The sequence below is a fragment of the Manis javanica genome, chromosome 6 (genome assembly GCF_040802235.1).
Source record: "Manis javanica isolate MJ-LG chromosome 6, MJ_LKY, whole genome shotgun sequence".
Lineage (NCBI taxonomy): Eukaryota > Metazoa > Chordata > Mammalia > Pholidota > Manidae > Manis > Manis javanica.
Genome location: NC_133161.1, coordinates 118,856,381 through 118,869,313, shown reverse-complemented (window position 1 = coordinate 118,869,313; position 12,933 = coordinate 118,856,381). Strand labels below are relative to the sequence as shown.

The window sequence follows — 12,933 nt, the reverse complement described above, 5'->3', positions numbered from 1 at the left end:
TTAGTATATTGCCTGCTATTTGTAGTATTTTTAAGTCACTTTGCCTGGGGCAGGGGCATGAGTATGAAATTGAAAACTTTACCCTCATTATTATGAACTAAGCTAACTAGACAAGTTTCTCTTCTAATAAAGTAGGGTCTATGAACACATTAACTACTTTAGGTTCATTATAATATGTAGATTTTTAAATCATTAAATTTTAATGTCAAATTACATGTCATATAACATTATTTGAAATCTTCCTAATATATCTCCTGTTTTGCATTAGTTGAGCATTTAGTTGTATGTGTAGATGGTTAATAAAATTTTAGTTTCATCCAAATATTTCAGCTCAGAAGGGTCTTAGGATTTGCTGTTAAGAGAAAGATATTAAAGAGGGAATTGTGTCATAAGAATTTAATTCAGTTAAACAACATTCATGGAACTTCTGTCTGCACAAGGTACTGTGCTAGTAGTGAGAGTTCCACAGTACTTTGCTCTGCTACTTCAATCATTTATTGGTGACCTAAGAGCAAGTCCACTAAACTTTTCTACAGAACATTACAGCATCCACCATTTAAGAGACTTTGAGAAGTGACAAGCAAAATTTTAAGAAGCAGACTTTAACAAGCAATTTTTGTGGTGCTTTGCTTTAAAACCACTGTAGGTTTGGTAGAAAGATTTGTACCCTCACTTTAAAACAAAAAGCCCACAATCAAAAGCAGGTTGGGAAGGATAGAAGTATATACAAAATCATTTTTAGTGAACATGCAAAAAATAAGTTTTACATTACTGTTGAGTAATTTCTAATTTAAAGAGAAAATTGCTTGGCTGTAAAATGAAGAGATACAGAGAAAATCTTCTGAATAGAAAAGCATAACATTGTAAAACATTTCAATATTTTTCATTTTTGACCATAGTTATGAGAAGCAAAGCAAATATCAGGTGGCAGAAGAAGATAATTTAAGACCTTTCCTTGGATTATAAATAAGCATTCATAGGTTCATATCATTTCTGTCCAACAAACATGTAACGTTCGTGTGCTCTTTGCTAAAGAGTTTAAAGGTAACACCTAATGAAAGTCTGCATTAGGTTATTAACTTTAGGTAATGGCTAAGGAGGTATGGAAATTACAGGAATTTCTGAATCCTAAAGCTTTGCCATTTAAGCAGAATTGGGGAAGAGAGAAGAGATTAGTCAGTGACAAATAATGGTTGAAAATTCTCTTTACTCCAAATCCTGTATTTTTTCTGAGACCGAACTCATGATTCATTCTCTATTTGTCCTTGTCAGGCTAACTTATCTCAGTAGTATTTTGTTTATTTTGATTTTCTAAAATAATCATTTTCCAATAATTACTTCTATGTATTTGATTATAGTTTCCTGAACTTTGTGCTTCAAAGATTATCATTTTTTCTATTTGGGTGAATGTTTTAATGCTTAGCCTTTGTAAATTCTGGGCACACCATCAGCACATAAAATGGATGAATGACAGAGTCATCAATTGAAACAGAAAAATTAGGAAGATTCAGGGGGAAAAAGTCATCTTTTTATTTATCTGGACAGTGAATCTTCATAAAGAATGAATTCTTTTATATGTAAATCAGGTTAAGATTTGGAATGAATGTGTGTGTGAGAGACATGGAGATAGGAAAAAAATAGCTGAAATTTCTTATAATGACCACTTAGACTTAAAAATAGAATGTTTGTTTTAAATTTTTCCAGGTGGAGAGAAAAAAATTACTTTTATCCTAGCACCATCTATGACATGTAGTGGATTTTAAAAAGCTGGGGTTTTTTTCCTAGTTGAGTTGAGAATTACGTAGGGAAAAAAGAAAAGGAATACATATGTAGCCAAAAGAATTAGAGATACATGGATAAATAATACTTTATATTTAAGCTTTTAGTACATCATCAGATTCTTTTACCATCCTGTTAAGTGGACAAGTGTGTTTATCTCCCTTTTATAATAGAGAAACTGAGGCACAGAGAGTAATCTACTTAGGGTGAGGCGCTCCTAGACAAATAAATATTCCAATGCCTGAAAATAATTTATTTCCACAAATGCTATTGTCTTTTTTGAAAAGCAGCATAATAACAGTCTTTAGGTGGTGTTACTCATATGCCAAAACCTTTTCTCAACTGCACTCTCTACGGCAACTTTGCCACTTCCTAACTAGGTTACCCTGGGGAATTCTCTGTGGTTGCTGATTCATCACTTGTAAGATTCCAGAATTAGTCTAACTTTTCTCTTAAGTTTCGTCCCAACTCTTAAGAAATAATCCATTCACTGAATACAATTATGTAAATTCAGTAAAAACATTAATCCTAAATTTGAATTAGAAATACTATTATGAATTCATGGTGTTTTTTCTTGTAAAAAAAATATGTATTTCTAATCACCAGTCACTGAAAAGTCCTAGAAGGAGAATGATAGATCATTCCCAGCACCCAGCTTACTATCACTAATACCAGTTACCATTCAAGAAACCAAGGATCCTCCAAGTAATGACTACTTTGATTTCTGAGACAGGAAGTGTGTAAGACAAGCTATGTTACATCCTGGCATACTAGACAGCAGGAAGCTGTTAAGGACAACTAGTGAAATATCAAGAACAAAAGCAAATCAAGAGCCTGCTTAAAAATTTCCTACTGCACAAAGGTTTAAAATTTGAACATCAGTAAGATGATAATTATATTGGATTGAAACACACAAAATATGTTGAAGTCCACCAGTTTATAGTGATAATTTTAAAATGAAGTCAGGGTAGTCACTGATTGCCTTTACAGTATATTAGGGAACAAATTCATTGAAAGCACATAAATAAAGGGAAACTAGCATTTATCCAGCCTTTCCTATATGAACTGTACCTCATGGTAATCAAAAGATTGGTAAGTGGAAGTTTCCCTTTATAGATGTATTTCTGCCTGGGAATGAAAGAGGAATGATAGATTATCATTTTGTAATCTTGAATGTAATAATGCTCATCAATGACTCGTAATACCTTAAAAGAGAGATGTCCCAACATCAGATCATATGTCTCTTGATAGAAGAATGCATCGATTTTGCCAAAAATCATCTCAATCTGAGTTCACCTCCTGATCCAGTTTACAAGAATACAGCAAACAGAACAGCATGAAACCATGCACATGTAACCCTGGGGAACTCTTTGATATAGTTTCTTCAGAAAACAAATTGTGAGAAAAAAGGAGGAAAGACCGATAACGTTTAGGAAACCTAAGACACAGCAACAGACTGCAAAGTATGGGCTTTATTTGAATCATGGTTCTAACAAAAAAGTCTCTAAAAAAAAAAGAATAATGAGATAATGGATATAAGATGATACTGAAGAATTATTAATATTGTCATGTGTGGTAATAGGTTCAAAATACTCCATCCAGTATTTGGCAGTAGGCAAAGGCTGTAAATGAAACAACCGGCCACGAGCTGATGATTGTTGCAGCTGGATAGTGTGGAGTTACTTAATGCGGATTTATTATGCTGGCCTTTATTATTTCATAATAAAATATCAAATGTAATTTGGGAGGGTTTCACTTTTATCTTTGGTTATCTAATGATCTGCCTCAAAACTGTACATTGCTCTATTTTAAAACCAAATTAATTCTTTTCCAACAGGGTGCTTATGGCCCCTATTCTCCTGATGAGTGCATGTCTTTGCCTGTTTACGCAAGTGCGGAAAGGGATCGTGTGGTGACCAACATCGATGTTCCATGCGGGAGCGACCAAGACCAGTGGATTCAGTGTGGAGCAGCTCTGTTTCTGAAAAATCAGTAGAATCTAATGATAATGAAAGCTGTCTTGGCAAAAAAGAAACATTCTTTAAGCTGCAAATAAAATATTTGGTCAGTCTACATTTGAATGTTCAAAATGTTAGCATGTAGTTACCTGCCCTATGTTCCTGATCTCACTGTTTTTATGTTAGTTGGTAGTGATGGCACAGTGCACCTTTTAAGTAACAAGTTAATGGAGGTAATATTAAAGTGGAGTATTCCCCTTATAACATTAAATATTTCTGTGATGCAGTTCAGTTTTCCAGTGTTTCAGGTAAGAGGTTTAAAACAGTTTATTTAAGGAATTAGTATAAATATATGGCTATCATTTTTGTATCGTAATTAATAAAATATAGTATGGATTTTTTCAGTCTTCCATGATTTTAGATATATGTTCTCTTTTTAAATACTGAATAATATATTATATTTTAGTTAAAATATATAGCATCTCAAAGAAATCCACAGAAACCAGGATAAAAATTTTACAAATAGAATAAATGATGAAAAGTTATAATTTCTCATGTATATGACTTTTTAGCATTTGTCTCTGTGAAACAGTAAAATTCTGCAATGGCTGGAAACAAATAAATATGTATTATATTCTTTTCTTTGTACACTTTTTTTCCTTCTTTACTTACATTAATACATCATTACATCAGCAGTCACATTCTGTCACCATGATTGTTATGTTGGGAAAGGAGGAGGAAAGGGGGGAAAAGGCAAACGCTTTCTTAGAAACAAAAAAACTCCAAAAAAACAAAAACTACCCCCCCAACCCTGGCAAAAAAAAAAAGTGATGAGAAGAAGAAAAAGAAAAGCTGGAAATAAAAACTAAGTGTCTCCAAGCCGAACAGAGCTCAAAGGAAGGTCCAGAGCTGGTGAGCGCAAAGGCAGGCAGAAGACGGGCCCAGAAGCTGAGACCGATCCTGTTCCTCCCGGGGGCGGACAGGAGAAGAGACCTGGAGAAATGGCTCCCCAGCCCCAAGGCAATGCAACATTTCCACTCCTGTTCTCAGAGAAAGTTGCACAGAGCAAGAACTTCATTTCTAAGAGACTTAAGAAGGCCTTCCTTGTTCTTCCACTTGTAAGAATGCACTGGGTGCTTTTGGGGGCTAGTGGGTGCTAGGAAAGGAAGGAGGAAATGTGTGTGTGTCTCAGGGCCATGGGAACTAAGGCTGCCCCTGGAGAAGGAAGAGAATTGAGATCTAAGTGGAAGAACCACAGCTGGGTCCTTCAGACTCTCAGGGTCATGGATTTCTCTGGGGCTCTGGAACAGAAGGCGGTCTGCAAGCCTAAAGGGTGGAAAGGTTTCCATCTTAAGTCATTGTGACCTTTCTGATCTCACTTCCCTCTATTTTCTCAAAACTCTGGGCTAGAACAAGAATTCTCTCTTGCCTTGATGGCTTCCCAGTGACATCCTAAAACACCTGATGAGGAATGTGAAAAAGGGTAGAGATTTAGAGAGGACCAAGGTACCCTGGTGATGGGAGACAGCTGTGAGGGGCCTTCAGTGCCAGTTGTCAGGTCAGGATATGAAGGGGCCTCAGGTAGGCCTCTGTGGTACTAGCCCCTCGTGGTATGTGGATTAAACCACTGGTTGCATGGGGGTGGGTATGGGGATAGGGACGGAGGCACTAAACTGAAGATACTAACAAAGAGAAAAGAAATAGTCCTGATGGCACGGAGGAGACAGACAGACTGTACAGTGGGAATAATGATCATACCTATTTACAGGGAAGTAGAAAAGACGTGGTAAAGGGCAGATCAAATTGAATGTGAACCTTAGGAACAGATAAAAAACACCTCCCTCTTGCCTGACCCTTTCACTCCTGTGCTATGATGGCCTGTGCTTTCCGAGCCCGCCCTCCAGGCCCCTGCTAGCTGAGCCCGCTCTCCAAGTGCTCAGTTGATTCCCCAGGAAAGGCAAACCTATGCTTGAGAGTTGGGTTGGCAAGAATACAGCTTAAGGATTAGACCTGGAGGAAGCAAGCAGGGGAGACTTGTTTGGGTAGCTGCCACTGACTGCTCTCTACAGCCCCTCCCAAAACTCAAATACAGACTGCCTCAGATTCCATTTAATTAAGAAGGTGAGGGAGCAGATAAACCAATCAAACCCATATAAAACAAGTATCCCAACTGAGCTACCATCAAAGTGCAAACTGCAGGGGCATACAGTGGCTGGGCTGAAGCCGTCTAAAGGCCAGAGAGAAAAGAATATGCATATGTATAAATCAGAGGATGGGTATCAGAAACTGGTCCCTCCTCTAATTAGATCACAGCAGAGCCAGAGATGCAGGCAACCACTGGAGGTTCTTTGGAGGACTCAGGGTCCAGAGTACCCCCCCAGTGTCAGGGAGAAGCTACCTAAGAGGCTGCGTAAGGGGGAAAACAGGCCTTGGTACAATTCCAGAGCCACAGATGACACTGCACCTCCCCCTCCCCCTCTGCCCAGTAAGCCAACAACGTGACTCCCGCCTGGTACCCAAGAGCTTGCCTTCCCATTCTCACCTCTACTTAGAAACAGCCCCCAAGGACAACTCATGGATACTGCAGTGTCTTCAAATATGAGCAACTCCAACCAAATAAAAGCAAACAGATGTGTCCTTATTCTCTCCAGCGCTGAGCCTTACTCTCCCCCAGGGCCCTTAATATGACTCTACTGAAAACCTCCTTCCTCAGTTCCTGGGTTCATCACCTTCTCCATCCTGGGAAGAGGAGGAAAAGGGGATCAAGAACAGATATTGACCAAAAGCAGAAGGGGAAGGGGCAGGAGACAAAATGTGTTTTCTGAAAAAATGGGGAGGAGGAGGAGGAAACATAAGTAGGTCACTGTCTTGCACCTATAATACAAAATGAAGAAAGTTTGTTTTGGAAGGTAAATCCTGGGGGATCTGACCCCCAAGCCCCAGTGTAGGGGCAGGAGGCCAATGGCAACAGCTGCCTGGTGTTGGTTGCTGAAGCGTTAAGAAGTGCCATGACGGAGCTGTCAGGAGGCCGCCCTTGGGAGACGGGGCTCAGTGTGCTGTTCCCACAGGGGCTGTGCGCTGAGGGTAGGGCTGGAGGCCACTTCTTAGCTTTCTTACTAGCTCCATGCTTGCTTGCTGCTAAGCACCCTCTCAGTTGCTACAACACGGGCTCTTGTTCTGCTGGGACTGCTCATGGAGATCCACACCCCGGCTTCAGCCTGCTGCACCCCCCAGATTCTGGGGTTCACTCTTTGGCAACTTCTTAGCTATTGCTAGGAAGAGATCATTCACATTCATAGCTGCCTTGGCTGACGTCTCTGTAAACAATAAGCTGTTGTCATCTGCATACGCCTGGGCCTCCTCATGCTCCACCACGCGCTTCTCTGCCAGGTCAGCCTGTTCCCTGCCAGGCGATGACAATACTAGGACTGGCCTGTCGCTGCAGTTCCTTCACCCGTGTCTTTACTTGGGCAAAGGTTACCTGATTAGTAATGTCATAAACTACAGTTGCAGCCTGGGCACCTCTGTAGTACATGGGAGTCAAACTATGGTACCGCTCCTGCCCAGCTGTGTCCCAGATTTCAAACTTGGCTGTGGTGCCATCTAGACAAACAGACTGGGTGAGGAAGGCCACTCCAGTGGTGCTCTCCTGGTGCTCATGGAACTGCCCTTTGGTAAAGCGTGATGCCAGGCTAGACTTCCCCACTGCAGATTCGCCCAGCAGGACCAATTTGAACTGGCGTATTTTGCTGGCCTGGGGCTGCCCATTGGGCCTGGCTGTGCCTCTGCTGGTCATGGCTAGATTATCAGAGTGGGAAAGGGTACAGGGAGGGGGATGCCACAAGGTGGCAAAGGGGAGGGGAGGGGACTTTCAGGCTTCAACAGTCATGGGCCCCATTTCCCTCCTATATATTATATTCTAATTTTAGAATTTGAGCCATTTGAATTGTATTCAGAATTCCTAACTACTTTTAATTGTGTTACTATCTGTATCAATCTGGGTCCAAGCAGGAGACCAAACAAACAACAAAAAACAAAAAACAAAATCCTTACATGAAACATCCCTATTTAAATCAAGATTTATTAAAGAATAAGATGTAAGAAAAATCTGTTTGGTACTCTAGGGCTAAGGGAAGTGCCCAAGGAAGAACAAACTAAAGGGGAAACTTCAAAGCCTGTGTGGGTAAAATTGTAATATTTCCAGAATTTCTCGCCTGGCTTTAGTGCATCTACATATCAACAGGTGTTCCTCAGGGGTGAAAAAGGATCATCTCCATATCAATGGGTAATTACCTGGGCAATGGAGGGCTTATCTGAACCTGAGAGGTTGGGGGGAGGTCTTGTTTGTTCCTGCTGGAGCAGGAGAGAGAAATGGCCTCAGACTGCAGTTTGTAAGCAATAAACAGGTTTTAAACTTTATTTCTCCTTTTGACTGATTTCAGTTTTAAAGGTATTTTGGCCCCAAGATTTCCTTTCCCTGGAGTTACAACCTCGAGTGCAGACCTCATTGGAGAAGGTAGAGCTGCAGCCTTTTGGATGACTGAAGTTCACTAGTTTTCCTAGGCCAAAGCTTGTCTGCAGTTCCATGCAAGCAGGAAACAACTCTCTGGGCAAGGGCAAGCCAGCCATTGCCACGAGGTAGGCTGTGAGCAGCCTAAGGGAGTGGGAGTTCCAGGTCAGACAAAGGGCTTCAGTCACACAGCGTGTGTGTTGAGAGAGCTGCAAGAAGATGAATACTAGACTGGTTTGGGGCCACAGCATCAACAAGTGCCACGTTCTGGGTGCATGGCTGGGGAAGAGCACTGCTTTCCTCCCATCCATTCCCCTGACCAGTGCTGTAGCCACTGGAACCAGCAGCAAAAGCCCCTTCCTCCTGCAATGTCCCTCCTATTTTCTCTACTGAGAAAGCTTAACATCATGCTCATCATCATAAAGGGAAAGGCCTAAAGGAGTTCTGTACCCCTGGGGAGAGGAAATCCCATGGAAAATACCTCTAAAAGCCAAAATCAATCAAAGGGAGAAATAAAGTTTAAAACTCGTTTATTGTTTACAAACTGCGATCCAGGGCTGTTTTTCTTTCCTGCTCTGGCAGAAGCAGACCAGCACTCCCTCCCACCTCCCAGGTTCAGATAAGCCCGGGTAATTACCCATTGATACAGAGGTGAACTACTGCTCTCCACCCCTGAGGAATGCCTATTGATAGGCAGATGCACGAAAGCCAGGTGAGATATTTTGGAAATATCACAATTTTACCCACAAGTTCTATGTATTATTACAGAACAGATATCAAAGTGATATCTGGAAATGAGTGTGGAGCTGAGAGACAATACATTGCTAACTGACAAAATATTTCTGGATGCTATGTTTTAGATACTGTGCTAAGAAGTAAAGATAGAAGGACCTATGAAATATATTCTTGTCTTCATAGTCCATTTTCCACTAGGGTATTTCTATGTCCTATAACCATACCTGGCACAAAATAGGTGTCTCACTAATATCTGTTGAATGAATGAATGGTCTAACTGCAGAGACAGATATGAAACTATCATACAGTGTGCTAAGTAATATAGATAAAAATAAGTCCTATGGTACCACATAGGTAAAAAATTTTTTCCTAGGGAAAGGGACAGAGTAGGGCAGAGCTGAGCTTTAAAGAATTTAAATAACAAGCGAAGGCAGAGAAGCATGTTTTAGATAATGGGGGCCTCATGAGTGGATAGGTAGAGGTGTTGAGACAGGAATCATGGGTGTAGTCAGAGTAGAGTGAGGGCCTGGAGGTCAGAGCTGTGTAGCAACATGCAAGGAAACCCCCTACCAAAGTTCCATGCTAATCATTAAGCTCTGGAGTCCTTCTTCAGTAAGATTAGTTAATATTCCCCAGATAAAGGAAAGTAGCCCATGTTTTTATTATGCTAATCATTTGTAATGTGTAAGATTCACTTCAGCATGCTAAAAGGCCCAGGCCTATGTGCTGTTTTTCCTCCTTCAGACCTGATGAGCTTATTTGCAACCTGAGCAATTAATAATGGCAAGCAAGCCCAGCCGTAAACAACATAGTAAAAGCAGGAAGGATTCCATGTTAAAAATAAGATTGCAGGTGGCTCCTTCCTTTTATCCTGCTTCATGTGTTCTTGTAGAAGCTGCATAATCACTTGTGTGGTATGACTTCTCCCAAATAATACGTTATTAAGACTGAGGTTTTTGAGAGAGGATTTGGGTTGTTTTCATACTGCCCCTTAGCAAGGTGGCTTCCTGTGCCCACAGCTCTCTGTGGTGCACCTGTGCTGCTCTATCCCCCCGGCCGCACCCCTTAAACCTGGCCTGATGACTTACTTTGACTAATCAGAAGCAACAGAAGTGATGTCATGAGTCTTCCGACGCTGAGCCTCCGGAGTTCTTGCAGGTTCCTGTCCCCCTCCTCTGGGTTGCTGCTTCCTTGTGAACGAGACTGGCTGGCTTCTGAGAAGAGAATCACAGCAAGAGAAAGACCCAGTGGGGAGTCTGGGCTACTTGGGTGGAACTAATTAAATCCAGCCCCAGCTTAATTTCCAGCTAAGTGTGACCTCAGGAGGTAACTCAGGCCAGAGCACCCAACCAACAGAGTCCCAAGACCTAATAACCTTTGTTGTTTTAAGACACTAACTTTAAGGATGGTTCCCTGGGCAAACAGAAAACTGATCAAAGACTTAGCCTGGCTGTGCCTAGAGAGCAGAGCCTGAGGCCAAAGGCTGCTTTGCTTCCACTTTCCAGGGGTGCAGGATGAGGGGACAGGGAGTAAGGCAGTGAAGGAGGCGGGCAGTACCAGGAAGCATTACCAAGGAGGTGACCGCTTGTTACTCGCCATAACTGACCGCTCCATTTGAACAGCCTCTTCTAGGAGGCATTTGAAATGCTGCTTCTCAGGACAGGCTGTCTGGGGAGAGGAGAAGAAGAAAGCTTTCATCTTCAGGCTCCCACCTCCCATTGATCCATTAATTATAAATTAATTTATGACCTACAGGATGTAAGCTGTTCTACACTCCTGGTTTCACATTTCTGAGCACTTAGCAGTTCCTGGGGAGTCTCTCCAATAGAGATATCTCAATGGGACTCAAGTGGCCCACTGCAAATTGCTATCTAGTTGTGCCATTTGGAGTGAGTTGGAGCCTGTTCAGGGTTGTCCCCTTTAGCAGTAATTGGAACAATGGGGCAAGAGGCCCAAGCAGGACAGGGCAGATCTGAAGGAATCGGAGGTGGCCTTTGTGCCTGACATAGGACTGGTAAGTGACTGGTACATTAGTGCTGGCTGAACCTCTAATCGATATACTGTCCTTCTTAGTTAATACAAGCACATGATGCAACTATACACACATACCCTACACAAAATTCTTAGATGATTACAATGATATGACTTGCCAGTCTGTAGTCAGGTAATTTTTAAAGATTCTTTTCTCCTTCAAAAGTGTACTATGAAGTTTCTTTCATTGTAAAACAATATACGCTCATTTTAACAATTCAAACCATTCAGACATTACCTCTTCCCTGATGTAATTCATACTGTACTGTCCCAAGTATTATATATGTGCATGTGCAAACAGATACATAAATGCGCATGCGCATTTGTATACAAGGAGTTACATTTTTTAAGCAAAAGTGAGATTGGGCTACTTATTGTATAATAACTTGCTGATTTTCATTTTCTAAAGTATATCATCATGTAGCCACTTTGGAAATCATTTGGCAGCTCTTCAGTATATTAAAGTGGAGTTATGACATGACCCAGGAATTCTACTTTTAGGTTTAAACCTAAGAGAAATGAAAACAAATGTCCACATAAAAACTTCTACATGAATGTTCATAGTAGTGATAAGGAAAATATTCAACACAGCCGTCAAGGTCAGCAAACCCCTTTTTCCCTCCAGTTGGCAGAGCCCCCCCAGCTCCCTCCTGCCCTCCTCCAGGCTCCTGCTTTGCCCTGTGCATGCTGAAATGCCACATAGCAAAATAATATAAATGCTCCCCTTGCTTGTGCTCAGGGAGGCCTTTGGAGATTACTCCCCTCTGGGCCCGCCGGTGTAAAATAAACCTCAACACTCCAAGCTGCTTGGTTCTTCCGTCATAATCCAGTCCAGGTTTTCCAGTATTTTCCGTAACAGTAGCACTGTGTGTAATAGCCAGAAAGTATTAACAACCAAAGTTTCCATCAGCTGATGAATGAATTTCTTAAAATGTGGTTTATGCACATACAGTGGATTATTATTTATCAATAAAAAGAGCCAAGTACCTTGCATGCCTTAACATGGCTGAACTTTGATAACATGTTAAATGAGAGAAGCCAGTCTCCGAAGACCACATATTATATGAATTCATTTGTATAAAATGCTCAGAATTACCAAACCATATGTCTTAGCTCATTTGGGCTGCTATAGAACTAAATACTGTATATTGCATAGCTTGTAAACAACAGAAATTGATTTCTCACAGTTACGGAGGCTGGTGCAAGGTTAGGGTGCCAGCATGGTCAGGTAAGGAAGGGCCTTTCCAGGGTCACAGACTTGAGGTGTCCTCACATGCGGACGGGGCTGGGGAGCTCTGTGAGGTCTCCCTTTACCAGGACACTAATCCCATTCCTAAGGCCCTGTGTACCTCCCAAAGGCCTCACTTCCTAACACTGTCACATTGGGTGTGAACATTTCCACGTGTGAATTTGGGGACACAAACATTCAGACTGCAGCACCACAGTGAATTAATAGTTTTCTGGGGTTTGGTGGTGTTGGTAAGATAAGAAAATGAAGAGTGACAGCTGATGGGTACAAGTTCTCTTTTTTAGGGTGATAAAAATGTCCTGACTTAGTGGTGCTGGTTGTACACGCCTGTGAATGCACTAAAACTCACTAAATTGTCTTCGTTAAAAGGGTGAAGTTTGTGGCTTGCAGATTATATAATAAAACTATTAAAAATGTATCACGGACATTTCACAGGTCATTACATACAAAACCAGGGCTTCACAGTTGCAAAATAACACCTTATAGCCTGCATCTAGTGTAATTTATTTTAGCATTCTTATGTTAATAGAATTCAGACTTCTTTCCAGTTTTTTGCTATTCACAGTACTCCAGTAAATATTATGGTAGGTATATGTTTTCACTTCTCTAAGTTAGATAACCACAACTAAAGTTGTTGGACCCAATTGCATACACCTATTTAATTTTAATAG

At 41.2% G+C, this 12,933-nt stretch overlaps 1 protein-coding gene and 1 pseudogene across 5 annotated transcripts in view; one reads left to right on the top strand and one right to left on the bottom strand.

The window, feature by feature from the left end:
• DYNC2H1 (dynein cytoplasmic 2 heavy chain 1) overlaps positions 1-4,379 on the top strand; it is a 347,628-nt gene extending 343,249 nt beyond the window's left edge. For all 5 annotated transcript variants that reach the window (XM_073239362.1, XM_073239361.1, XM_073239364.1 and 2 more), the window contains one exon: positions 3,617-4,379. In XM_073239362.1, coding sequence (XP_073095463.1) covers positions 3,617-3,775 — 159 coding nt within the window. In that variant the 3' untranslated portion in view covers positions 3,776-4,379. The remainder of the gene's footprint in view (positions 1-3,616) is intronic.
• A 2,508-nt stretch (positions 4,380-6,887) lies between these two features.
• LOC108384322 (ras-related protein Rab-5B pseudogene) lies at positions 6,888-7,548 on the bottom strand (annotated as a pseudogene).
• Between the last annotated feature and the right edge of the window lie 5,385 nt (positions 7,549-12,933).